Source organism: Coenobita brevimanus, chromosome 76 (genome assembly GCF_032717465.1).
Source record: "Coenobita brevimanus isolate Jiangsu-jjx chromosome 76, ASM3271746v2, whole genome shotgun sequence".
Taxonomy (NCBI): domain Eukaryota; kingdom Metazoa; phylum Arthropoda; class Malacostraca; order Decapoda; family Coenobitidae; genus Coenobita; species Coenobita brevimanus.
This window is the reverse complement of record NC_137029.1, coordinates 6087881-6114718: the sequence shown is the minus strand read 5'-3', so window position 1 is coordinate 6114718 and position 26838 is coordinate 6087881. Positions and strand designations below refer to the sequence as shown.

The 26838-nt window shown below is 42.8% G+C and overlaps 1 protein-coding gene across 1 annotated transcript in view; it reads left to right on the top strand.

Annotated features, from left to right (window-relative positions):
- The window catches only part of LOC145408266 (uncharacterized), a 194090-nt gene that overhangs the window by 5598 nt on the left and 161654 nt on the right, over window positions 1–26838 (top strand). Inside the window, exon 3 of the mRNA XM_080279034.1 lies at window positions 24797–24986. Coding sequence (XP_080135160.1) covers window positions 24797–24986 — 190 coding nt within the window. The remainder of the gene's footprint in view (window positions 1–24796; window positions 24987–26838) is intronic.

The following is a 26838-nucleotide window of genomic DNA, read 5'->3' as shown; positions in this document are numbered from 1 at the left end:
GTTTGGAACATCAGAAAGACTGGGACAAAGGTCTTCCATTTGTTGTATTTGCCGCAAGAGAATCTCCAAATGAATCACTGGGCTTCTCACCTTTTGAACTACTGTTTGGCCATGAAGTAAGAGGACCCCTTAAGCTACTCAAGGAATGCTGGATGTCGGAGGAAGATGACGTCAACCTGCTGGAGTATGTGATGAAGTTCAAAGAACGGCTGTCCACTGCTTTACAGTTGGCAAGAGAGAATTTAGGAGCTGCTCAGGAGAAGATGAAGACTTGGTATGATAAGAAGTCCAGGTTACGCCACTTTCAGCCAGGAGATCAGGTTTTGATTCTGCTACCAGTTCATGGGCAACCTCTTCAAGCCAAGTTTAGTGGTCCTTATTTCGCGGAGAAGAAACTCAGTGATGTCAACTATGTCATCGCCACACCAGATCGTAGAAAGAGCAAGCAACTATGTCACATCAACATGCTAAAGTTATATCACAGGCGGGACGAAAATAATCCTGTCTGCACTGTAGCTGTTCCACCCGAGTCTGCAAGTGAAGCTCTCCCATGCAGTATGAGCCTGAGTGATAGTTTGGGGAAGAATCCTGATATCATGAATGATCTCCAGACTAAGCTTTCTCATCTACCTCCCGAGGAAAGGCAGGAGTTTTCGGCATTACTGCAGGAGTACCCGCAAGTGTTCCGTGCCACTCCAGGAAGAACTACTGTGTTGATGCATGATGTCGAGATTGGAGACGCAAAGCCAATTAAACTGCCTCCTTACCGTGTGAACCCAGTGAAAGTTCCTCTCATCCAGAAGGAGCTTGGCTACCTGTTGGACCACAAGATGATTGAGCCCTGACAGAGCGAGTGGAGTTCTCCTGTCACTCTGGTCCCTAAGCCAGGTGGGTCACAGCGGCTTTGCATCGACTACAGGCGTGTTAATCAGATAACTAAAACAGACACTTACCCTCTCCCTCGTGTGGAAGATTGTATAGACAAGATCGGAAAGGCTAGGTACATAAGTAAGTTTGATTTGTTAAAGGGATGCTGGCAAGTACCTATGACTGAACGTGCTAGGGAGATCTCATGTTTTGTAACATTAGGAGGGACTTTTGCATGTTCTGTAATGCCATATACAGATTGTTTTAGAGTAATAAGAAATTTCCTTTGTAAATTTCTTTTTTCTTTGTGGGGAGGTGTTACATAGCCTATGATTTCATCATCCTTTGTGTAATTTTAACGCACAGTTGCTGCATGTTTGATCACGAGCGTGTTCTGCCTCAGTCCCCCCCTTCTACCGTTATAGTAGAGTAAGTCGTTCTCTCTGTTATTCAGAGCGGGATTTTCAGCTCTTTGTCCCCATGGCTTCATTTGCTGTCATTCTTCTTACAAGTTGTATCAAGCTCTCCTGGCCCCTATATAATGAGCTCAGTCTCTGCATCATTGCCACTTAGATCTGCTCCTCATTTTGTTCACATCTCTGTCCTCCCCTGTACAGTTATTATTATTGTGAGTGCTCAAGAAATCTCCAAACATCTAGCAGCTGTGTGTAATTTGAGTATAACTGTTGTTGCATTTTTTCTTGTACTGTGTAGCATAAGGTTGGTTCTTAGGCCTAGTGAGGTCTTTGTGATTGATGTTGGGTTTTATGTCATTTTTGATAACGGTTTGTATCTGTAATAATTTATCTTGCATTAACTGAGCAGTACCCGGTGTATTTCTCATTTTAACAGGGCTGACTTAGATAAATTTACTCTTGCTAATTTCGTGTTAATAGAGGCTATTGCAGTTAACCATATATTCAACCTGTTTTTGCCATTACATTATCCTTATGAGTCCTGAATGTTTTGTTGTTAGTTTGAGCATTAAACTTAACTTGTAATTTTACCTAACTCTTTCATTTTGAACCTGGACCTTTACGGGACAGTAGTGACTCGTAGTATTCTCACTTAAAGTGTACATTATCTTTCTCTGTTCCGTAACAATATATATATATTTATATATATGTATATTTATATCTATATCTATCTATCTATCTATCTATCTATATATATATATAGAGAGAGAGAGAGAGAGAGAGAGAGAGAGAGAGAGAGAAAGAGAGAGAGAGAGAGAGAGGTGGACATAGTCACAATAGGTTATGTATTTGGCGTCGCTAATCAATACATTAATCATCTAAAACGTACGGTATTGTATGCAGCCAGTACCGCGAAACAGGCTTGGATAACAATGGAATATTATTAACACACACACACACACACACACACACACACACACACACACACACACACACACACACACACACACACACACACACACACACACACACACACACACACACACACACACACACACACACACACACACACACACCAGACTAAATGATGATATCAACTGTTTCATTGAGGTCGGTAAGGATGTCATGCATGATTGACAGACTGATATTGGGGAGGGGCTTTCAGGAAGAGCAGTGAATCTGATTTCGTCACAATTATTATAATCGAAAGAGTGGCCTATCTGTTCGTTTAAATCGATATGAAAAGTATAACATGGGAAACTCTCAGAACTAGGAAGGGACATAAATAGCGTAACTATACCTATTTGTTATTTTTAGAAGGAAATATCAATGCAGAAGTCAATGAGGAAAGAGGGCGAGTTTCACGTGGGACATCTTGGAGTGGGTTTTCGAATTAGCTAAAAGAAAACAGTTTTAAGGTAATCAACTCCTGCCGCCAGAAGAAGTAAAGTAGGAAATGCACTTAAACAATATAGCGAAATAAAGCATAGCATTTGTGATGAAACAGTTTAGTAAAAGTTCTTAATATGCATATGATTTATATGTTAAGTGTTTTAAGTGTGCACGCATACATCACAGCACTCACCTTACATACGTCTTCATGTATATACGGGCAGCTGTTCTAGGCACGTGCCATTCGTGAAAGGACAATTGGTTCGTGAGACAGAGAGGCATCACTTGCAGCCACAGGTGACGTTAGCCTACCCTGCTCGTACCTGTTTCGTGCACGGATATATTTAACGCACGGGTATGGGTGCGGGTGGCTTTGGGAATGTAGACAGAGAAATACATGTGAAAATGTGTGCTCTTACTGTGCCAGCCTTTGTGTGTGTGTGTGTGTGTGTGTGTGTGTGTGTGTGTGTGTGTGTGTGTGTGTGTGTGTGTGTGTGTGTGTGTGTGTGTGTGTCGGTGTAGGTCATTGATGGAACCATGTCAGGATGCGAACATGTGCTGACATATGCAAAGACATACTACTGCTGTTGCTTCCATATCCTCTCCCTCTGTCGTTCCAGAATAATTATAGGTTTCTTGAGAGTTTTTTATATTCACATCCAGGATACATAAACTCTCACTTCTGTTCCAGCATAAAAGGTCTCAGTAAGGAGCGCTTAGGCTCAGAAGTTGCTAATAAAGATTGAGAGCCTCAGTATAGTAATGCCTCTCTTATTTATTATTATTTTTCTTGCCATCTCCGTGCTATGTGATTCGTACTGGAGGTTTATATAGCATTTAACAATTCCTTCTATACTGGAATGAAATAAAATTGTTAAATAAAATCACCTGGCCGTAGTGTGATTAAAATGAAAGAGGCATCATCGAACTGAATGGACTAAAATTCAGAAACAGAAATGTGAAATCCATTTGAACAATTTTAGCTTTGCATCTCCCATGATATTAGTGCGTGTGATGAACACTGGCAGCTTAATATACCAGCACGGACCGCAACATATGAGAGACAATTATAGCCATGCCGTTATTCATTTTTCAGTTATAAAATAGATTACATTTTTGCTTGCCCTGAAAATAAAAGTATCACTGGTAATTAAACACACTTTATATTAATAATTCCAAAACTCTGCGCGCTTCATCACCATCATCATATATCACCACTTCAAGACAAGAGTCTTTTCAATATTAACTTCTCGGGAATTTTCATATGTTGGCCTGTTCAGTCAGCGTGTTAAGTAGCAGTAACAGCTGCAATTTCAGGCACATCTGGACGTGAACCCAGTGAACCGAGCAAACTAATGCTACAGTCCACCATCCTTTTAGGAGGTGGGGGGCAGGAGGTGAAGGGCGCTTGCGCATCTGGGTAGGTCCTCTTTCAGGGTGCACCGATGCCACCGTCGAAAGGCATCCCTCTCCAGCACCTCAGTGTGCTATATTTACAACATTCATTTCTTCATCATGTTCTCAACCAGTCCCCTCATCTTTCCATCTCTGGGCTGCCACACTGTTACCTTATTTTCTATATATAATATTATCCCTTTTACGAGAGGATGACCTGCTAGTGTTTCATGTGTTGGTATTAATCTGCTTTCGTTTGTCGAAGTGTGCACGAATTCCCTTTTAATGCTTTTGTTTGATATCACAATCATAGCAACAATTTTGCTCGAAGGACTTTGCTGCATCCAAAGTTTCTGATGCATAATTCAGAAGAGAAAGAATGCACTGAAGGTGCGCCTTTTTTTACAGACGATGATCTCATGAAACTGATATTTATCAAAAACCTTCCTACCAGACTGTCTTCTTTGCTTGACTTTTATCATAAGCCGAATTACAATTGCTTCAGATGCATCTCTCATGTATCCTTAGCAGTTCATGTCCCATATTTTCTGGAAATGATTATCCGTAATAATTTATTGAGACATTTGTTTTCGTCGGATAATTTGCTAATCTTGCACTACGGTTTAATATTGTTGTTGCTTGTTGTTGTTGTTACCAGACAGCTTTATTCAGTTTAAAGGTCCCCCGCTGATAATGTGGAGGTTAATGCAAGTTGCATCTAACCACTCCTTGTGCAAATGTCTGTCCAAAGGTGACGAAAACTGTCAGGAGATTGCAAGAATATAATCAAAATGATACCACCGGATTGCAGGAGTTAAGCCTACTTTCATATTTCTTGACCCACTCACTCTTTCACTCGCTCTCACACTCTGTCACTCTCATCACTTTCTTACACTCACACATTTTTCTCACACTGTTGCACACGCATCACCAGCTCGCACACTCACTGTCTCACAAGTACTCAAGCTTATTCTTTGCCATTCATTCTCTCAGTCACTTTCATTCCTTTTTCCATACACTGTCACATTCACTTAGTCTCCCACACACTCTCCCACATTCACTCTTACTCATGCTTTCGCTCACTTTCATTCTCTTTCTTACACACTGTCACCAGTCATATTGAAATTAGGGAAGAGTGATGATAATAATGATGGTGGCGTTGATAATGACTGTTCAGCATGCAACGAACAGGAGGTAGTTAATTAGCGTGTCGTGTTCTTAAATTTATCCTTGATTCAGTTCATTTACTTGTGAGCTAAAGTATTTCCCGATCTGAATCATAATTATGTACACCAAAACACAAATATAGAATGGAGAATGAGGTACTGACAAGGAAAATATAAATGAGTGAGGTAGAGGTGCGGAGAGGGAGGGGGAGACCAAGGATAAGTTGGAGGGAGGGGGTGGTGGGTAATATGAGTGAGAGGGATATGAGCTGGAGATAAGGCATCCTGAAGGCGGAGGGCAGGATGACGGGGATGCGATTCGTTGTGGCCACCCTTGAGAGAGAGAGAGAGAGAGAGAGAGAGAGAGAGAAATACCGTAGACAGATGGATAGATAGGTAGACAGACAGACAAGTATGTAACATGGACTCAAGATTTACCCATGCTTTCTGGGTAGGATATTATCGCCCACACAGTGAATCACAATATTGTCTTGGATACGTGACATGAGCTGCTGTGTTCCTATAAATATATTCACTAAAGTATTTTACGGAATTTCGGCATTAAGTCATTTCTATTCATAAGAGTTCTACATTGTCACCGGAACCTAAGTGTAGGAGCTGTGTATCATCAGTGTGTATTGTAAGTGTAGTGTCAGTAAAGTAGTCATTAACGTTGCCTTAGGTGTTGTTAGCAAGGACGGTAAATAAAGTGGATCGATAATTAAACCTGGAGACACACGAAATGTTACCTGTGCGTGTTTGTACCTGTACTGGTAGTCTCGTTAACCCTTTCACCGTCGGGACAGCCCTAGTATTAAATTCCAGTTAAAGCCAGATGATTTTATCCGGTCGAGAAAGAGAATGGAAGCCTGGAGGTGTTCGTACTGTCACCATTACCCCTCTCGTGATAGGAACAATTCTAGTACTCAGTTCCATCTAACATCAAGATATTATATTCAGCAGAGAATGGACATAAGAGCCTGTGAGTGTTAATATGAAAGGGTTAAGTTCGGCGAATTAAATGGTTTTCCTCCCTTCAAGAATCCATTGCATACCTGATACATTTCTGGTGCAAATATTGTGATTAAGCTTTCGAGGTGTGGCACAGTGGAAAAGATAGTTTTTGTTGTCCGTGTTGTCATAAATGATCAGCAGTACAGTAAAAGCTGGTTCAGTAAATATGTTAGGTCGGAAATAATGCTGACTGCTAGACACGAGCTTCTTCAAGGCGTATCGTTAGCTGATCATGATGTGTGAGGCTAAAGAATGGGTAGGGATGTGATAGGGTAGAAGTGAAGGAAGGGAGAGGATGGGTGAGGGGGTTGGGTGAGGACAGATAAGAGTCAGGAAGAGAGGGGATGAGGAAGGATAGGGGTGAAGGAGAGTTGAAGGTGATGACGGATCTAGGTGAGGGAGAGATGGGATGAGGGAGAGGGGAAAGGCAGGATGAAGGACGATAAGGATAGAGGAGGTCAGGTGAAGGGGAGGAGAGGCAGGGATAGGGGATTAAGGAGATCGGGTAAGGGGTTCGGGCGAGGGAGGTTAGGGGCGTTGGGTGAAGGGGGTTAAGTGGGTCGCATGAGGGGATTTAGGGGGTCGAGTGAGGGGATTTAGGGGGTCGAGTGAGGGGATTTAGGGGGTCGAATGAGGGGATTTATCGGATTGTGCGAGGGTTTTTAGGGGTTCGTGTGAGGGGGCTTCGGTTTTCATGTGAGGGATCTAGGGGTTCATGTGAGGGGTTTAGGGTTGCATATGAGGGGATTTAAGGGGTCAGGTGAGGGAGATTTTAATGGGCCGGGTGAGGGAGATTTTAATGGGCCGGGTGAGGGAGATTTAAGGGGTTGGGTGAGGGAGATTTAGTGGGTTGGGTGAGGGAGATTTAGAGGATTGGGTGTGGGATGTTTAGGGGGCTGGGTGAGGGAGATTTGGTGGGTTGGGTGAGGGAGATTTAGAGGACTGGGTGAGGAATGTTTAGGGAGTTGGGTGAGGAAGATTTAGGGGGTTGGGTGAGGAATGTTTAGGGGGTTGGGTGAGGAAGATTTAAGGGGTTAGGTGAGGGATTTTTAGTGGGTTGAGTGAAGAAGATTTAGGGAGTTGGGTGAAGGAGATTTAAGCGGTCGGGTGAGGGGGTTTAGGGGGTTGGGTGACACAATTCTGGCATTTAAATTACTTATTATTTTCCTTTTCAACTGATACTGTAAAATGGACTGAAAATGATCTTGGGGGTCACTTGGTATGGTGGCGGCAGCTCTCACCCTCGTCAGTACAAACTAGACTATCCCCGACCGTGAGAGTGCTAGTGGTCCCCTAAACCTCCCTCACCCAACCCCCTACGTCTCTTTCACTCGACACCTTAAACCTCCCTCACGCGACCCTCTAAATCTCCTTTATCCAATTCTTGAACCTCCCTCACCCGACCACCCTAAATTTTCCTCACCCAACCCCCTAAATCTCCCTCACCCAGCACCCTAAATCTCCCTCACCCGACCCGCTAAACCCCCTCACCTGACTCCGTATATCTCTTCACCAGACTCCCCCATACCCCCTCACCCGATCTCCTAACCTCATCCTACCACCTAAGCCCCGTCACTCGACCCAGTAAATCTCCCTCACCCAACCCTTAAACCCCCTCATCCGACCTTCAATACTCCCTCGCCCGACTCCCTAAACCCTCTCCCCCGACCCCTTAAACTCCCTCACTGAAGGTGTGTGTGTGTGTGTGTGTGTGTGTGTGTGTGTGTGTGTGTGTGTGTGTGTGTGTGTGTGTGTGTGTGTGTGTGTGTGTGTGTGTGTGTGTGTGTGTGTGTGTGTGTGTGTGTGTGCGTGTGTGTGTGTGTGTGTGTGTGTGTGTGTGTGTGTATGTGCGTGTACCGTAATATTAAATGTTTCTGCCGCTGAGTTACAATGAAACGAGAAATCATGGTATCCGTGGCAGCATCTCAATGCCGAATACTGTATACTCGTAGTTGGGAAAATTCGTTGCAATGATGAGTGAGAAGGAAGTATGTGAGAAAGCAGATACTGTAAGGATTGTTCTGTTATGTCTAGGAGAGAGGATTTGGAAGTAGGTAGGGGATTATTTCTGGCATTTATCTACTTGAGAAAACTCCTGAAAAAGTGGACAGGCAAGCGCTGTGAAAATCAAGTATTAAATGGAATAGAAGGTAATTACTGAAAGTTATCCAGAGTCTGAATAAGGTGACAGCGGTTGTGTGAGTAAATGTTACAATACGTTAAAAATGTCACTAAAACTCATGCTTCTATGACTCACTCTCAAATGAATAAAGTTGTCTGACGTTAGCTGGAAGCGTTCAGTGAGTAATGTTATTAACAACCATTATCATATGACTCAGATGAATAATAACGTAAAAAATAAAATAATAGAACCGTCCCAGTAATGAGAGGGTTAGTGGTAACAATATTTACCTGAGTTCGAATGACTCACTCTCAAACACACTTGGCTGTTACGTGAGATAGAATTCTAGAGCGGTCACGAGCATGAGCATGAGAGAGTTAATGTCAAAATCTGAAAGAAGTGAAACTGAAAAAAAAACTGAGAGATGACGACCAAAGGAGGCATTCAGAGGAACTCATTGCACTTTCGTTGAGGTGACCCTTGATGTGGTAGATAGACAAATGAACGCTTACTACTTGAAGGCAGAGAGTGGAAGGGATGGGCTGAATACTTACAAACAAACCTGTGAGGCGGTCGACTAAATGAAGTGAACGGAAAGTGGAGCATACTTGGCGGCTTGTTTCACATAGCTCATCGGGGTAAGAATATAATGCTAAGGCACCAATATATGAGAAAATAATATAGAAGAGATAATTAGAAAATGTGAATCGAGAATCAAATCGAAAAGTTAGTGGGGTAAATGATGCAGGTTGGGTGTCATGGAAAGAAATGTCGTTGTTGAGTAGATAAATAAAAACCTTGAGGATCTTACTTCTGGGGTACCGCTCTCAGGAAGCAGCTGGAGTATAAATAGACTGACCTAAAAAGATATTGTCTCGAGAAGGAGAAAAAATATGCAAGAGACGCCTCGGCACTGACATTTTATTGACGAGGCCTCGGGAGCTGCAGAAGGAGACGTCGACTTTAATGACTGATGAGGAAAGCCCCCGGACAAGTTGGGATGTCTGGATGAAGGCTGGCGGGGAGGACGGGGCGGAGGCTTATCCCCTTCAGTCGGATGATATATATCCTCTTTGATGCTTGATATTCTCAAGCGATTCTGATAAGCTTATAAGGGACTTTTCAAAATGAAGGAGTTAGATCCAGCCTTCATTAATCCCTTCAGTACAGAAGATCTTTCTTAAATTGTTTACAGTCATCTGGAGGTATCAAACAGAAAGGCATCATCGGATTAAAGGAATTAAAGTGAGAGGACAGAGCAAAACGAAGAAGAATGAAGTGCGAAATAAGGACACTAATAGATCTCGCACATGAGCTCCTAAGCAAGCAAGCCTTTCCAATAACCGTGTGCCGGTTTGAGTATCAGTGTGCTTATGTAATGAACACTACGACTGGCGGAGTGCCGATCAGCGTACTTGCTGGACAGATTGATACGCATGCAAGTAAAGATGACAATATCCAGTCAAAAGTAATAGATCACAGATATTGGGCGACCGTGTCTGTAGCATCTCTCTGAACTGAGTGAAATTGTCTTATCTGTAATATAATACTGTAGTGAAGAAACAACACCTACCCCTTTCAGCAAGAAGATTCTCTCTTAAGTTGATGAAACTCATCTGACGATAGCCTTAAAAAAAGAATAACAGTAGGAGATCAAGGGTTATAGACGATATATCCTTTGTTTTTTTTTTTTTTTATTATTTTTTTTTTTACTGACAATACGTATTTAATGTTGGTACCTTCTCCCTTTCCCACTTATTTAATTTTGATACCCCCTCTCTTTCCCACTTTTTTCACTCTGGACTCTCTTTCCCGCCATGAATATCTCCATCTTCATCCATCCTACCATGAAATATCACATCCCTCATGATGCAAAAGATGGGAAACCAAAAGTGCCTCTTCTATTTCGTTCACATTATTTCTCTTCACCAAATCTCCAACATCAGCCTCTCCCATGCTTATAACGAATTGTCAGTCATTCATTCCAACATCAAATATACTCATTTTGGGTCAGGTAGAAGAATTAGCCTGTCTGGTCAATATGGAATACGAAAAAATGTCATGTGTTATGCAGGTGTTGGGAGTTTGACAGACATAAAGTAGGGACAGGGTATGGTATGTGGCAGAGAGAGAGAGAGAGAGAGAGAGAGACGACAGACACAGACAGACAAACGGACAGACAGACAAATAAAACAAGAAATTGAACTAGTGAATCCTTGAGAAATGCACACATACACCACACATATAAACCCAGCCTTGCTCCTTCTTCCCCATTATTTCCTCCTCCTTCCCCATTTCCTACTTCTCCATTTCCTCCTCCTTCCCCATTTCCTACTTCCCCATTTCCTCCTCCATCCCCATTTTCTCCTTCCCCATTTCCTCCTCCATTCTAATATCCTTCTCATTCCTCTATTATTCTTCCTTCATTTCCTCTTCTGCCACATTTCCTCCTCATTCCCCTTTTCCTCCTCCTGCCCCATTTTCTCCATCTCCATTTCGTCCCTTTCCCCATTTCCTCCTTTGTTCTCATTTCCTCCTTTTGCTCCGTTTCCTTCTCCTTCCCTTATTCCTCTTTCTGCCCCATTTCCCCATTTCCTCTCCTTCCCCATTTCCTCCTCTTTACCATTTCCTCCTTCATCCCCATTTCCTCCTCCTTCCCCATTTCCTCTCCCATATCCATTCTCGTCAACAGCACCACACAGCCATCGCCACAGCCGTTACCACACCATTCCCTCGCCACAGCCGTTACCACACCATTCCCTCGCCACAACCACCACACTCTCTCTGCCACAACGAACGACACCTTTGACAGTTCCTTGGGGCATCGTCACACCCACCTCTGAATCGGACGTAGAGGCGTGTTGTAAATGGGTTTGGCGATTTCGTGGCACATCATCCCTAGCGATTTATTCTACATGTTACACCTCAATATCCCGTTGTGAGTAATTGATCTAAACTTCATCAACATTAAAACGGTATACGGAAGAGCATATTAGCGTGTAATGTGCAAAGTAAATCGCTAAAGAACAGGAACTACGAACACTCCTGTCTTACTTGGAATACGGGTCATAGAGGCGTTTTGTAGCTGGCATAGGAGATTCCGTAGCATCTCTTCTTAAGTGAGTTATTTTACGGATTACACCTTAACATTCTTTCGTATGCTATTTGTATTTTAATACTGACATAATTTGCATCAGTAACGCATACAAGAATAATGAGGTGCAATGCATAGAATAAATCGATTAGAAAGAGGTGTTACGGTATCTCCATTCCACCTATAACACCACCATAAGGCTGTATTCTAGGCAGCATAAGAAACTTGAGCCCGTATTCTCATTGATGAAGTTCCCTAACACCTCTTCCTCAGCGACTTATTGTGCATATTATATGTTTGTATCGTCTTTTGTGTTCCTTAAGTCATTCTAATATTGTCATACTCTGCATAAATAAGGAAAAAAATTAAGTTAACCAGTCGGAGCCAAAAATAAATCGCTGAAGAAGAGGTGCTCAGGAGATGAAGGACCTTGGTATATACCCCTTCCCCAGCTTTCTTTCTTTTCTTTTCTTTCTTTTCCTTTTTTTTTTGCATAATACATCTCCTTATCTTCTAGTATTTGAAATGTATACGTAACGTAAAACAAAAAATTAAATCGTGTAGAGAATAATAAATCGCTAAAGAAAATGTGCTTCGGAATTTTCCAGTAAAAAAATCCAACGTAAATTATCAGATCATGAAAGTGACAGACACATAGGAACACTCCGATCCACTGGTCCACATCTTTTACATAACTTTCTCTGTCTGTCTGTCTGTCTGTCTGTCTGTCTCTCTCTCTCTCTCTCTCTCTCTCTCTCTCTCTCTCTCTCTCTCTCTCATTTTTCTTATTATTCACCTGTGCTGTGTATGGCGCTCAGAAAATACATGCACGGAACTTGGCTTGTTGAAATGAGTGACTTAATTCCAGGTTTTATCTCGACCAGTGAGACTGGAATTTTGCGTCAGAAAATACCGGGTTTTGGTCTCAGTGTGAGGAGTAGCTGGTTTTCCGCTTCTGCCCCCGTCGCACTACTCTCTCTCTCTCTCTCTCTCTCTCTCTCTCTCTCTCCCTCTTTCTCTCTCAGATCACGACGATGGCCTTACGATCCTTGAGGGGAGAAGGACAAATTGCGAGGCGAGCACTTTCATTTACTTCATGACTCTCTCTCTCTCTCTCTCTCTCTCTCTCTCTCTCTCCTTTCTTTCCCACGTTTTGTTTTTCTCTATTCCCCTCACTTTATTCTTTTCATCATTCATTCCTTAGCTTCCCATGAGTACTTTCCCATTTTACTTTTTCTTTCTTCCATTACTTCGTACGTTTAGTTCCGTTCCTTTCTGTTTCGTCCTTATCTCATTTATTTCCTTCACTTACCTCGTTTACTGCTCTCTTGTCCTGCCCTCTTTCATCATTATAGCCTTACTTTCCTATGTTTGCCTCAATCATCTTTCTCCCCTTCTTCCCTTCCTCTTTATTTCTTTTCACATCCCACGTTCACAGTCTTCTCCTGCTCTTTTCCTCATTATTTCCGTCACTTCCTATGTTTACTTCACTCTTCTCTTCCCTGTTCCTTCTTTCATCACTGTATCTTTAATTTCCCTCCTTTACGCCTCTCTTATTTGGTAGGCGGTGGCAACCATCATCCACTCACCTGATGCAGTGCTGCCTACTTACTTCCTCGGGTGACTGTACAGTGAGTGACAAGACTAATGGTTTCCTGTAACCCAGGACACTATTTACAATGTTGGGGTGTAACCACATAACCAAATAATGGGCTGATGTGGAGCCTACTATGATGGCTTTATTAACTGGGTGGAGACGTAAATGCGACGTCCATTCAGGAACCAAACATGCGCACACTGCCGCAGTCCACCGCAAAGATCATCAGTTCATTTCACGGGCCAGCCCTGCAAGGGTGATTCCATCGTGTAGTTGATGGGTCTGCTGGACCAGATAATCCAGGGTTAATCTACTGCTAAGACTACTCATCTCTCTTTTTTTTCCCCATTCACTATTTTCTCACACTTCTTCACCCCTTCACTTTGAACTTTTACTTCCCTCCCTTCTCATTCTTCCCTCTCTCATTTCCTCTGTTGCTTCCCTTTCTCCTCCTTCCTTTCATCCTTCACTTTATACACACTTTTTTCAGTCCCTTCTTTTTCATCATATCATCTTCTCTTCATTACACACTGTACTTCCTTCTCTGCCTCCTTTCATCATTGCATTCTTCACATCCCACGTTCACTTCTCTACCTTCCATCTTTCATTATTATTTTCCTCACTCTTAATATTTTCCCTCCTCTCTTTCCCCACTTTCTACTTTCATCAGCATGCCTTTCACTTCCCATATAAACCTCCAGCTTTTCCTTCTTTCATCATTTTTTCACGAATTTTGCACTGGTCGCCTCTCCCACCAACAAAAGTCCTCCGTTCTTTTTTTTCCAACGTTTCCAAAAATAGGGGAAGGATTAAGTACAAACGTTTGGCCGCTAAAGGAGGATTAAATACAAACGTTTAGCCGCTAAAGTCCCTCCCGAGCATAACTCACGGCTCCGCTTGGCTCAATGGCCGGCCTTCCATCCCCACCCCGCACTGAAAAATGTTCGGCCTCAATATTTTGGGGCGGTGTTACTGGCGCGTCAGCAAGGGCAAGAGGAGGGCTGGCCGGGTGGGTCGTCTCCGCCGTTGAGAAAATAGGCACGAGCATGATTACTGAGATTTTTTATTTATTTATTTTTTGTTTCAGGGTAAGTCATCATCATCTTTATCATCTACAGCTCCTCGCCTCCTCCTGGGAACCCCCCAGCAGGGGATAACCATTACAGAACTGTCCCCGAGTTATTTTGTCCTCACATAGCTCTCTCACTCTCCCAGACTCCTCCTCCTCCTCCTCCTCTCTCGCCAGTGCCTTGCTTCACCTTCTTCTTTCATACAACATTTGGTTTGTCTATTCCATTATTATCCTTAGCCTCACAAAGAATTCCTTTGACATCATTACTGCATTTTGTTAATATGCCAAGGATCACTTTAATGTATTCCTTTTTATCCATTCAAGAATTTAATATCCCATTCCTATCGCTCTAATACGGTTCCACATAGTCATAACTTTCTAGTACTGATATCATGAATCTTCATATGCTAGCATGTCTAAAGCTATTCTGAAAAAGGTAATTTCTACGGCCTGTAATCTAATAGTTCTGTCACTCACTGCCTGGGTTTCAATCTTACATGAGAGTCGGCAGGTAATACACTTCCACCTCCATGCCAACCAGCTCATCCTTCAAAATGTTTCCATATTCTCTAGTTGCCCCTCTCCCCTGAAAAGATCTCCCCTTAACCTTCCTTTTTGTCACATTTTAACAATACAGTTCCCAGATGTTTAAAGCTATCAACTATCCCAAAAAACCTCAGCCCCCGTATGAGCTCAACCTGCTTCCTCTCTCTACCCGGCATAACGTCATAGTTTACTTTGTTACATTCTTTCCTAGCAAATGCTTTATTTTGGCCGTTGATTGCATTCGTTATAATTCTTACTGAAAGTTCCTTTAGGTTGGCATGATGAACTCAAATCAGTAACATCGTCTGGCGTTAGCTGAAAAATCAAATTTGAAGCTGCCCCGACCATGAGAGAGTTAATATTGATGGGAATATGTCTCTCCGGCTCCTCTGTCTCACTCTTAGATGAATAATATAATCATCTGGCTTTAGTTGGAAAACAATACCAGAGTTGTCATGAGATTAATGGAAACTCTAACTGGTAAGGAAATAACTGCCTATAGCTATAGGGAAGTAATCCGGACATATATAATCCGCTTCGTGCCACCTCTCTCCGACTTCCAAAGCTTGACACTGATCATAACTTTCCTCTCAACTCTGCCTGGAGTTGTAGAGTTTCCAAAAATACTTTCAATCTCGTCTCTCATCAGCCCCGGCCCAACTCCACAAATCCCATATTACTAAGGCTTAACTGACCAGAGTCCGGACCGCTCCTCACTGAGTCTCTGAACACAGGGAAGCAGCAGATACAAACCTAAGCCCCCCTTTCCCTCCTTCCTCTGCCCCAGCTCCCCTCGTCCCCTTCCCCTCTACCCTTCCCCCCGTGCAGCTTATCCTTCCTTTCTCTCCCACCCCCTACCCCCTTTTCCTTGTTTCTCTTCCTTCTCTCTCCCCCTTGCATCCCTCCTCGCTTCCTTTCTTTCCTCTTTTCTCATCCCTCTCCTCCTTCACCCTCTTTCTTCGCTCCTGTTCTACCCCTCTTTCCTTATTCTTTTCCTCTTCCCCCCCAACTTCCCGTAGCTTTCTCTTTCAGCATTTCCTTGACTTCCTTCCCCCACGCCCAGCCCTCTTCCCTTGCTCTCTTCCTCCCCTCCCTGATCTCCTCTCTCCCCTCCAGTCCTCTCCACTCCTCTCTTACCTCACCCCCCTCTCTGTTCCTCTTCTCCCATTCGGTTCCTTCCTTTCTCCACTCACCACTCTATCCACTTTTTCTCTCCATCTTCAAGTTCTCCCTTCATCTGCCCTCCACCCCCGCCTTCCTTCACTGTTCTTTTTTCCCCTCATCTTCCCTAGGTCGCTCCTCTCCCTTCTCTTACCCCTCTCGCTCCTCTCTTCCACTCTGTCTCTCACTTTTCCCCTCTCCCCACCAGCTCTTCCTTCTTTCTCTTTTATCTTCTCTCCTCTCCCACCCCCTTCCCTTACCCAACACTCATCCCTCTCTCCTCTCCCCTCCCCCTTCATCCCTCAGTCTTTTTTCTTCAGTCCATCTTTCCTTCTCCCTCCCCACTTTCCCTTCTTCTCCTATTCCCTCAATCCCCATTACTCTTGCTTCCCCTCTCTTCATTCATTCCACCCCTACTCTTCCATCTCATCCGCTCCTCTCTCTTCGCTCCTTCCTTACCCTTCTCCCCCTCTTCTATCCCTCTTCCTTCACTTCTCCTCACTCTTCCCTCCCCTCCCCTCCCCCCTTCCTAATTCCTCGAGTCTTCTCCCTCACTCCTCCCCCTCTTCCCTCATTTTTCACCAGTCTTCCCACTTTTCTCTCCTCCCTCACTCCCCTATCCTTCTCTCTCTGTCCTCCCCCCTTTTCTCTCCCTTTTCCCCACTCCTCCCTCCCCTCCCCTCTCCCCTCCCTCACTCCCCCACCCCTTTTCCGAGAGCAAGCCAAGCCAGAATCGGCGCTAACTCGAGTCTGATCCCAAGTGGCTTATCTGCTTTTACTCCTTGGATTTTATTTAAGACTCGTAGTATCCCGCTGGGCCCTGGCTTAATGCATTTTAATTAACGCTAAGACTGCTAGGATCTTTCTCTCGGCTCAGCGAAATTGCCTAGAGGGTAAAGTGGCTATGTTGGATTAGTTTTGGCTAGGTTAGATTTGGTTAGGTTAAGTTTAAGCATTTTAATTAACGTTAAGAAGGATCTCTCTCTCGGCTCAGCTAAATTGTCTAGAGAGGAAAGTGGCTATGCTGGGTAAGATTTGGATTTGGTTAGGTTAGGCTTTTGGGTTATTTTGGTTAGGTTAGGTTTGGTTTAAAGCATTTTCATTAACGCTAAGATTGTTAGGCTTTCTCTCGGCACAGCTCAATTGCCATGAGGGTTAAGTGGCTATGTTGGGATAGTTGTGGTTCGGTTAGGTTAGACTAGGGTATTTTAGCTTAGGCTACGTTAGGTTAGGTTTAATGCATTTCAGTTAACCCTTAGACTGCTAGGGTGTCTCGCAGCTCATGAATATTGTCTCAAAGACACTGATGGTCAGGAAACACAGGAAAAAGATTACAGTCTTCATCTCACCCCCCCTGACTGCACAGCCAATCCTCAGAGAGACTAAAGGTGGGCTCTGTCATCCTAAACGCTGGAAAAATAAAGAACTTCACCACTTTCCTGCATTTTTCCCGTATAACATTTTACTCACCTGTCGCTGGTATCGTATAAGCTGTCAAGAACTATCCTCATCAGTTGCTGAGTCTCATATCTATTTTTACTCAGCTTGGGGGAGATATTTAATTGAGGGTGTTAGGAGTACGCTCCATTAATCCCTTCTATACATCTCCCTCAGCTTCAATAAATCGTTTGATACTTGAAAAAATAAAATAGAAAATACGACATCGGTTGGAAAGGGCTGAAATACCTAAATACGTAAATGCGTCTCGTCCAGTGAGGAGTTAGTTCTTGTCACCAGCCACGGAAAATTGATTGGTCGTCAGCCAGTGTTTATCTGCGTCTTTTCATTCTAACCTGGCCCAGATTTTCGTCCCTCTGCAGCTTTTATCCCTTAGGTCTGTGAGAGGAAAAGAAAATGCTACGGCTCTACATCCTTCCCATAGCACTTCTTCGTGACTAGCACTATATCTATTGATAACGTTCAAATTTCAATATGGAGAGATGGCAGTTTTGCTCCAAATTAGCGTAAAAACAGTATAGTAATCCGATTCTTGCTATGGACAACCCGGATAACTGAGTGGCAGCCTTAGAGATGGAGTAAGAGGAAGAGGCAGACAGAGGACGAGATAGAGAGATAAGTGTCAGAGATTCACTGTGACTGGACGGAACAGGCTAATGGTCAACAGGTAAGGGTGGAAAGAGGTGGAACAGACCCTTATCCTGAAGGAGGCTGACTCAGGCTGATGATGATGATGATGATGATGATGATGATGATGCGGAGAAGGATGATGATGAGGAGTAAGAGGAGGAGGAGGGGGAGGAGGAGGAGGAGGAGGATCCCCAGGCAATTTTATTAAAGTTTACGAGAGACTTTTTCGGTTGGGAGGGTTGGATGTGATTACTGACGTGGGGTTGTGGTGGGGTTGTGGTATATGGAGGTGTTAGTGATAGTGTGGTGTTATGGTTGGAGGAGATTTTGTCGTGTGGTATGGTGAGGTATTGTGTTGTGTGGTGTTTTGTTGGTAGTTGTTCTAGTATTGTGTTGCAGTGTGGTAATCCGGAAAAGTATGATGACCTAGTGGTGCTGTGTGGTGGCGGTGTGGTATAGTATGATGTGGTATGTTTATGATGTGGTGTGGTGTGGTGTGGTGGGTAGGGTACGTGGTTTTGTCTGGTTGTTGAAAATAATGGTGCATTGTGATGTAGTGTAGGTTATTGTGGTGAAACTGTGGTGGTGTAGTGAGCCTGATCTGGTTATGGTGATGTGGTGTTGTGCGATGTGGTGGTGTGTTGAAAGTGGTGGTGGCATAGTTTGATGTGGACTGACGTGATGCAGTTTGATGTGGTGGCGTGGCTTGAAGTGCTGTGACATGGTATGGTTTGATGTTTTGTGGTATGGAGCGCTGTCGTGTGATGATGTGTTGTGGTGTGTTGTGGTGTAGGTTGTTTTGATGTTGCGTGCTGTGGTAGTGCTGTATGGGTGTGGTGTGAAGGTACTGTGTAGTGTGATGTGATGTGGTGGTACTGGTAGTGGTGGTTTGTTGTAGTGTTGTGGTTTAGTTTTTTTTTTTTATGTGGCGTGCTGTGGTAGTGTGGTATGGGTGTGGTGTGACGGTACTGTGTGGTGTGATATGATGTGGTGGTATTGGTGGTGGTGGTTTGTTGTCGTGTGGCGTTAGTGGTGGTGTAGTGTGGTGGTGTAACTGTCGGGAAGTAGGGGCCCCATTGACACCCACCATAGATAAAAATACCCCACCAGTCAGAAAAAGAAAAACGACATAATTACACATACATAGCCATAAAACATTATAATTAGTTTTCAAAAATTCGTTCCAAATTGCCAGTGCTTTTTGAAACCATCCAGGTGTGAAAAATGAAAAATATAATGTAAAAACTAATTAATGACAGGTGCGATGGAACTACTGGCGTCCGATTCAAAATATTGGAATGGATACGCATGGATGGAAGGCTTCATTACGCAAATGTTTGACACGTATAAGAGGGAATAAATAATGTATCGCCTGTGATAAGCTGCGCGGGAAACTTCATTCGCTTGTGCCGCTGTTTCTTGCTTTACTTGAGCATGTTGGACCTTTTGCGGCTTTGAATGCTGTTACGTGTTTTATTGTAATTAGTACCAGGCCCTCTTATTCCTCGGTTAGTTCATCGTAGTTACAGGAAGAATCTGTTTTTCTGTCTATCTGTCAATCTATCTATCTATCTATCTTCAATCCCGAAAGGGGTGGCCACAAACGAATCTCCTCCATGTCATTCTGCCCTGCACAAGCCACCACATCACTGGAGAGAACGCAGACCTTCCAAGTTTTATATAGCCAAATTACACTCAGTTTTCACACACACCGCAACTCAGCCAGGAGACAGGGCGTGTGTGCTGGGCATTCCCAAGGCCCTGTCTTCCCCCTTACCTTACTCAAGACAACCACCACCAACCGGGCTACAGCAAGGCCCGGTCTCCTCGATAATGAGGAGAGAATCATCAACAACAACAACAACGACTCAGTTTTTTTTATAAGAATAATAGTGATGGGAGAAACAGTACAGGGAAATCTTATCCTATAGTTGCTGCTTCCGTGTTAAAGGATAATACTGGGTGACTTCCATCTAAAAACGGGGCTTATTTAAAAGTCATCCTTGTCCAAACATACGGCACTCTCAGCTGATATCAGGATGTAGATGATCCTTTGCGACAAGTGGAAAGGTTGGATGAGAAAGAAACACTGGTTAGAGCTGGAATTTTTTATCTTCTCTAACGATGAGTTCTGTGTAGCCCGAAAAGTTAGAGAAAAATAAAGAATTCAAGCTCCAACCAGACTCTGTCCCCACCCAGCTGATGTCAGGATGTTATGAAAGAAGAGAGGGTACGAGAGGCAAGCTAATGTAGATAGTCTGTGTGTAGGAAATGTAATGTAATGGCCGTGTGTAGGAAGTGTAATGTAATGGTTGTGTGTAGGAAGCTATCTGCTATGGCATACATTAACTCTTCCAGCACAGTTACGCATTTTCAGTCAGTTTCTCATTACTTCGAGTCGACTTTACTCGCCTTAAGGGAGAATTTCGATCCGAGGAACTAGATATAGATTTCAATATGCCTTTCACCACTAGGACACTCATGTAAACTGATCATAATTCACCGATGATAATAAAAGACATCATGGTGCTAAAGGTGGTAAAGAGAGATATAATTTGGTATTCCTGCATTCTGCCAGAGAGAGAGAGAGAGAGAGAGAGAGAGAGAGAGAGAGAGAGAGAGAGAAAGAGAGAGAGAGAGAGAGAGAGAGAGAGAGAGAGAGAGAGAGAGAGAGAGAGAGAGAGAGAGAGAGAGAGATATGGCATGTAGTGAAAGCGTCGAGCAGTGCAGTGGTAGTTGTGGGAACTTTGCAATGCATCTTGAGGCAATATTGCAGCGGAGGGAATGCATTGGAGCAAGTCAACAAACCAGAGTTCGTAAGACAAATTTGCTTTGACTCGCTTCTGTCTTGATTGCGCTGCACACTGGTTTATCAAAGTACATTTTCAAATGAGTTATCGAGAGCAGATTGTACCATTGCCTTATGCAATATTTTCTCTTGTTGCTGTCAACGACATCAATTTTTTCTAACGATTTCTTTATGATCTCTCTTCAGTTTTTTTGTATTTGTTTTTATTATCAATCTACATATGCTATTTATTAAATGATATATTCATTGGATTCCAGTTACGTAAATGTTTCAATGTACAGTTGGCCACACTTGAACCTGAGACTGTCTGTGTGAAGTGGTCTAACAAAACTACTACTTCTGACTTCTGTACATCACAGTTACTTTGTCATATCAACTAATATTGGACACTTCCGTTCATTCACATCAGTGCCACCAACAAACATGTATTTATGTCAAGTTTGTCATGTATACCGAATACTAGACCTCTGCTATACAATGATGCTGTCCCAGGTTCATTCGTTACCATCTACAGCCTACATGTTGTGATGGTGGAAAGATGTTGTGGTGGCAAAATGTTTTTATAGTACTATACTTGACATATTGAAACAGATATTAAACAACAAATTACTTGCTGCCTCTGTTTTGGATCAGAGAGCCAAGGCACCAGAGGCTGCGTCTGGAGAAACTCAAGAATGTGTATTATCTTCGGTGTGGAGTGCATTTGGTTCCTGACAACGGAACTTCCATTTGAAGGTTAAAGCTCTTGAAGTAGCTAAAACATATACTAGAACTAACTTAACTCCAAAAACTGGCTGTAGTTCACGAAAGTTTCTGGATATTGGTATCATAAAGAAAATAGTGATACCAGGTTGGCAGGAAGTTTGGGACAGTCCAGTGCGACTTCACAGAACAAAATATTTCGTGACAGGAAGGTAAGGAAATCCGAGAAGTACATCAGTGGGGATGCTGAGAAGAATGGATGAACTTTCTGATACCAGAGCTGTGAAAATATTTAGTTCTATATAAGCTTGCCTCGTTAAATATGATCACTGAACCAATGATCACATAAAATGATGTTAAATTTTTTGAGCCGCTGATCAGTGAGTTTTCCCGGCATCAGGTGTATCCCTGTTGGTCATAAAAATTTACATAAATATTCTAAACAGCTGCACACTGTGAATTCTCTCGGCATCAACTTCTTCTTTGATCATGCAATTTCCCAGCTTCTTATATAAATTAATGTATATACTCTGAACAGCTGCACAGTGTGAGTTCTCCCTTCATCAGTTTCCCTACAGATCATATAAACTGAAAATGTAAATACTAAGAGCAGCTGCTCAGTGTAAATCCTCCTGACATCAAGTGTTTCCCATTGCTTATGTAGATTGATGTAAATACACTGAACAGCTCCACAATGTAAATTCTCCCATCATCAGTTTCCCTGGTTGATGTACTGGCTACGTTCTATGACAAGGGCTTTGATGGGGCCAACCTATCCCCTGCGGCTGCTGTACAGACTGTGTAATGTGGGAGAAGAGGCAGGTGGTGTGCTGGGTACTATACTGTTTTTACTGTAATCTGGCCAAAAATTACTATCTCTCCACCTTAAATGCTTAGTTTTATTAGAATATTAATACTAGAATATGATGCTAGTCACGAATAAGTGCTATGAACAGGACGTATAGCTGTAGTGTAGTCTTATTCTGCCACTGAACTATGTGAAATAACTTGCAAAGGGACGAAAATCTGGACTGAATAAAGATGAAATAACTATAGTTAGTTGTACTCCAAGGCGGGTCTACTTTGAGGACCCGCTTTAATGTGAGATGTGTCTAAATTACTGTAAGAGTCTACTGTGGAACAGGTCTTTTGTAAAGTGGATCTGCCATAAACGGGGTCTGTTGTCATAAGAGTCTGCTATGAACTGGGTCTGATGTCAGGAGGGTCTGATATACGGCGAGTCTGATGAAAGATGGATCTTATGAAAGGTGGGTCTACTGTAAGGTATGTCTGATGTACAGGTATGTCTAATGTGCTATAGGGTGGATCTAATGTACAGATATATCTAATATGCTATAAGATGGGTCTAATGTACAGATATGTCTAATGTGCTGTAAGGTGGGTCTAATGTACAAATGGCTCTAAAGTACAGGTGGATCTAATGTACTATAAGGTGAGTTTAACACAAGGTGGATGTAGGGAAAATGAGCACAGTTTAAGATGCGTATACTTCAAGGCGAGTGTTGGAATCGTACGTAAATTTACCTGTCGTGCAGAATACCTGTACTGTACTATTTCCCTTAACACTTGCAGCCAGAGGACATATTTTTTCCCCTTATATTCCAGTACAACCAGACGATTTCGTACAGCTTAGGATTGGAGCTTAGTCGTGAAGTTTAGTTCGAAATATCACTTACAGTCACAAGAGAGAGAGAGAGAGAGAGAGAGAGAGAGAGAGAGAGAGAGAGAGAGAGAGAATAAATAAAAAAATAACCTCCTCGAGCTAGACAGGTTAGTGACGATAAAAACTGGGCCATTCCTACCGAGACAGAAAACACCTTCACAAATACACCAACTGCTTTATCGGTATGCTCAGTTTGTTGAATAATGCTTTTTGTTCTTAAATAGTTTGGATTCTCTTGCGCTTGTCTGTTGTATTGTAAGCAGCATAGAGGGATTCGTGACACCTCTTGCTTAGCTATTTATTTGGCATATGACGCATACCCGTTGTCTTCTATGCTATTTGAATCATTTTCGTGTCGAGAAAGTTTGCGTCTATAATGTACAAGAGGACACTGAGGTCTAATGTGCAGAGTAAATCGGTAACGAAGAAGTGTTACGAAATCTACAAAGCCACTAAGAACATCACTCTTTGACCTGAGTTTTTTTTTATATACACCAAAAAATTAGCTGTCAATGGCTGCTTAATTTGGCTTTCCATAGCATTTATATGGAGCAATTAATGATAACTGAGAGCGAGTTAAACATGCACTTTAGTATTTTTATCCATTCTAAGTTCAGATCATACTGAAGATCCAGTAATAATGACACAAAAACCCCTAGACTCTGGTTACCCCTTTTACTGTTTTATTCTTGTTATTACGGGCAATTTTATTCAACATAGGCAAGGCTTTTCAAAATGGGTTGGTAAGGTATAGCTTTCGTTAACTCTAAAACGAAGAGGGGGTTCTCCTAAGATGGATTAAAATGTGTTACCTGTCACTGTACTGAAGGGGATATTTTTCATTCGGCGTACAACCTCACTACACGTTCTGTCTCTTCAGTTTCTCTGCTATTAAATCTGTTTAGAGTTTCTTGCATCAGCGTAAAAATGCTTGTGGTTTTTTGCCGTACGCTGCTTAAAAGTTGCTAGAATATGACCTTTTGAAACTGACGGCTCCAGCCCTCTCATTAAAACCAACCCATTAACCTCTCATGAGCCACAGCCCTCTTATTATCCCTTGCACTTTAACCAAACCTCTGACCTTCTCTCTCCCAAACATTATTACCAACCCTCTAACCTTCCCTATCATCAGTCCCTGCTCTATAACCAGCCCTCTAACCTTCCTTATCATTACCCCAGTTCTATAACCATACCTATAACCTTCCCTCTCACCTGCCTTTTTACCATCCCTCCAACCTACCCCATCATCAATCCTGGTTGTGTAACCACCCCTCAATCATTCCCTTTCACCACTTTAATCACATCCCTCTGAAGTCCTCTCTGATCTGTCCCAGTTTTATAACCAACCCTTTGACCTCTCTCACCAACCCCCTAACCTTCCATCTAACCAGCCTTCTGACCTTCCAGTTATCGATTTCAGCTCTCTAACCAGCCCTCTAACCAGCCCTATCACCAATCTTTTCGCCTACCTTCTAAAATTCACTGTCACCATCTTCCTCATTGACCTTTTCACAAACCCTCTAACTTTCCCTATGATTAGTACCAATTCTATCAATAGCTCTCTAAACATCTCTATCACCATCTCTTTTCACCAGCATCTTCCCGATCATTAACCGCAGCTCTATAACCATCCCTGTCATCATCCCTCTAACCTGTCCTCTATCCCGTCAGTGTGCAACGTGACCATCGACGGTGTGCTGCTGCTCGTGACTTCAGGGCGGCTCTCAGGCTCCCTGATCTCTCCGGGGAACCTCGCGTCGCCCGCATACTGTTGGTACAAGCTGAGGGCGCCTCCTGGACACCGCGTAGAGATACAGCTGCACAGACTCGTTCATGTCGGCAACTTTGTCAACACTACCACGTGAGTACCAGAAGTATTTGTCAACATTACCGCTTGAGTATCAGAATAATTTATCAATACCATCACTTGAGTATCGGAATTATTACCACTACCATTTTATTACCAAAAATATTTGTCAGCATTACCACTCAGTTACTAGAAACAATTGTCAGCGCTACCAAATGAGAATCCGAAAAATTTCAGCATTACCACGTCAGTACCACTACGCCCTTAACTCGCAAATCATGTCCTCTTCCGAACTCGTCAATGCTGTTCCTTGCGTCCATTAACACGCTGAAATTATACAGCTATACGGGCTTGCTCATGTCGGCAACTTTGTGAACACTTACTATTAAGTCACGTCCTTATTCGAACTCGTCCATACTGTTCTTTACGTCCATGCCCACTATTCAGTCACATCTTTCCTGGAACTCTTCCAAGCTGCTCCTCATGTCCGTGTGTAGAGGAAGTATCGATAGCCATGGGAACGACGAAACTGAACCTAGGCAATGTTCTTGTCTATGTGCCGGTGTGTCTGCTAATTTTGAGTGACTAGGAGAGTGAATGAAAGTGGAGTGGGTGGGATTAGGAGAGAAATAGACCGAAAGGGAAGGTACCGTATATTGGAGAGGTTGTGTCATTAATGAGTCGAAACAGAAACTCTTGGTGACTCTTTTTGTCTAGCCCACGCCTCTCACGAAGCTGCTTCCGGTGGGACATAAACCAAGAATTCATGCCGAGACTCTATAGAATTTTTTTAATGAGTGAAATGAGTTATACTGTTATTGACTAAATAAGAGAAAATACTTCAACTTGTGTATCAGAAAATAAGGTCCAACAAAAGTAGACAAGCACAGTAAAAATGTGTAGCCACCCTCCACTTGTATGAAACCTACAGGCTCACAACCAACACAAATAATACCACAGCTAGCCCAAAAATAAATTCCAAAAAAATAGCTCAGCTTATCGTAAAACTGTTTTCTATGACGCTTCCTGACAAACCCATTTATTAGGCAACGCTTTCTCTTGATAACCTCCTCTTCCTTATCATCATCTGCCTGGGAAAAGACCATGCTTTGCTCAAACTATGCAGTGGGGAAAAAAACAATATCCAATTCCTTGTTACTCCTTGCAAGATGCATAGGCCCAAGGCTAGGCTACAACAGTTTACCTATTATTTTTGCATGGAAGAGTCATCTCGTAGTTAACTGGATAATTCCTGTCCTTGTTGTTGTGGCTCATGTGAAGAGTGAGGCTTAAGTTGTCCTCTTGCAGTCCACAATCCTTCTTTCAGGGGAGAGGAAAGTAGCTGAGGTATATTAACATAAGCAGGTAGTTGAGCCGTCTGGTTATATCGCCGCCATCACAAGAAGGAGATTCTTTTCTAGCACCCATAGGATAATAAATACTGTATATGACTCCTCTAAAGGCAAACTACTTTCTCAAACCGACCTAAAGAGAGCAATAATGCATTAATTCAAAGGTCATTTTTTTATTTTTTATTACGGGTTATACTGTTGCCGCCTCAAAGTTATATTATGAGCCTTAATAGAGACCTTTTGAGCTACAGGGTTTAAATATAGCCTTCAATAACCCTTTCAGAACGCCGTGCCCTTTCCTAGGATGAATAAGAGTTTGTGGAAGTAGTAGTACAATATTATAAAAGATGTCACTGGGCTCAAGAAGTAATGGAAATTTAAAAGGCTACCGTGTGTGTGTGTGTGTGTGTGTGTGCTTTTAAAGGATTGAATAAACATTTGATCGCAGTAGGTGAACACGAAGGATACTGGGCAAATTAAAGAGATGGCAAAAACTTGAGGTTCTCAGAGGATCAGATAATAGATATGACAAATTACCTGGTAGAAAACTGCTT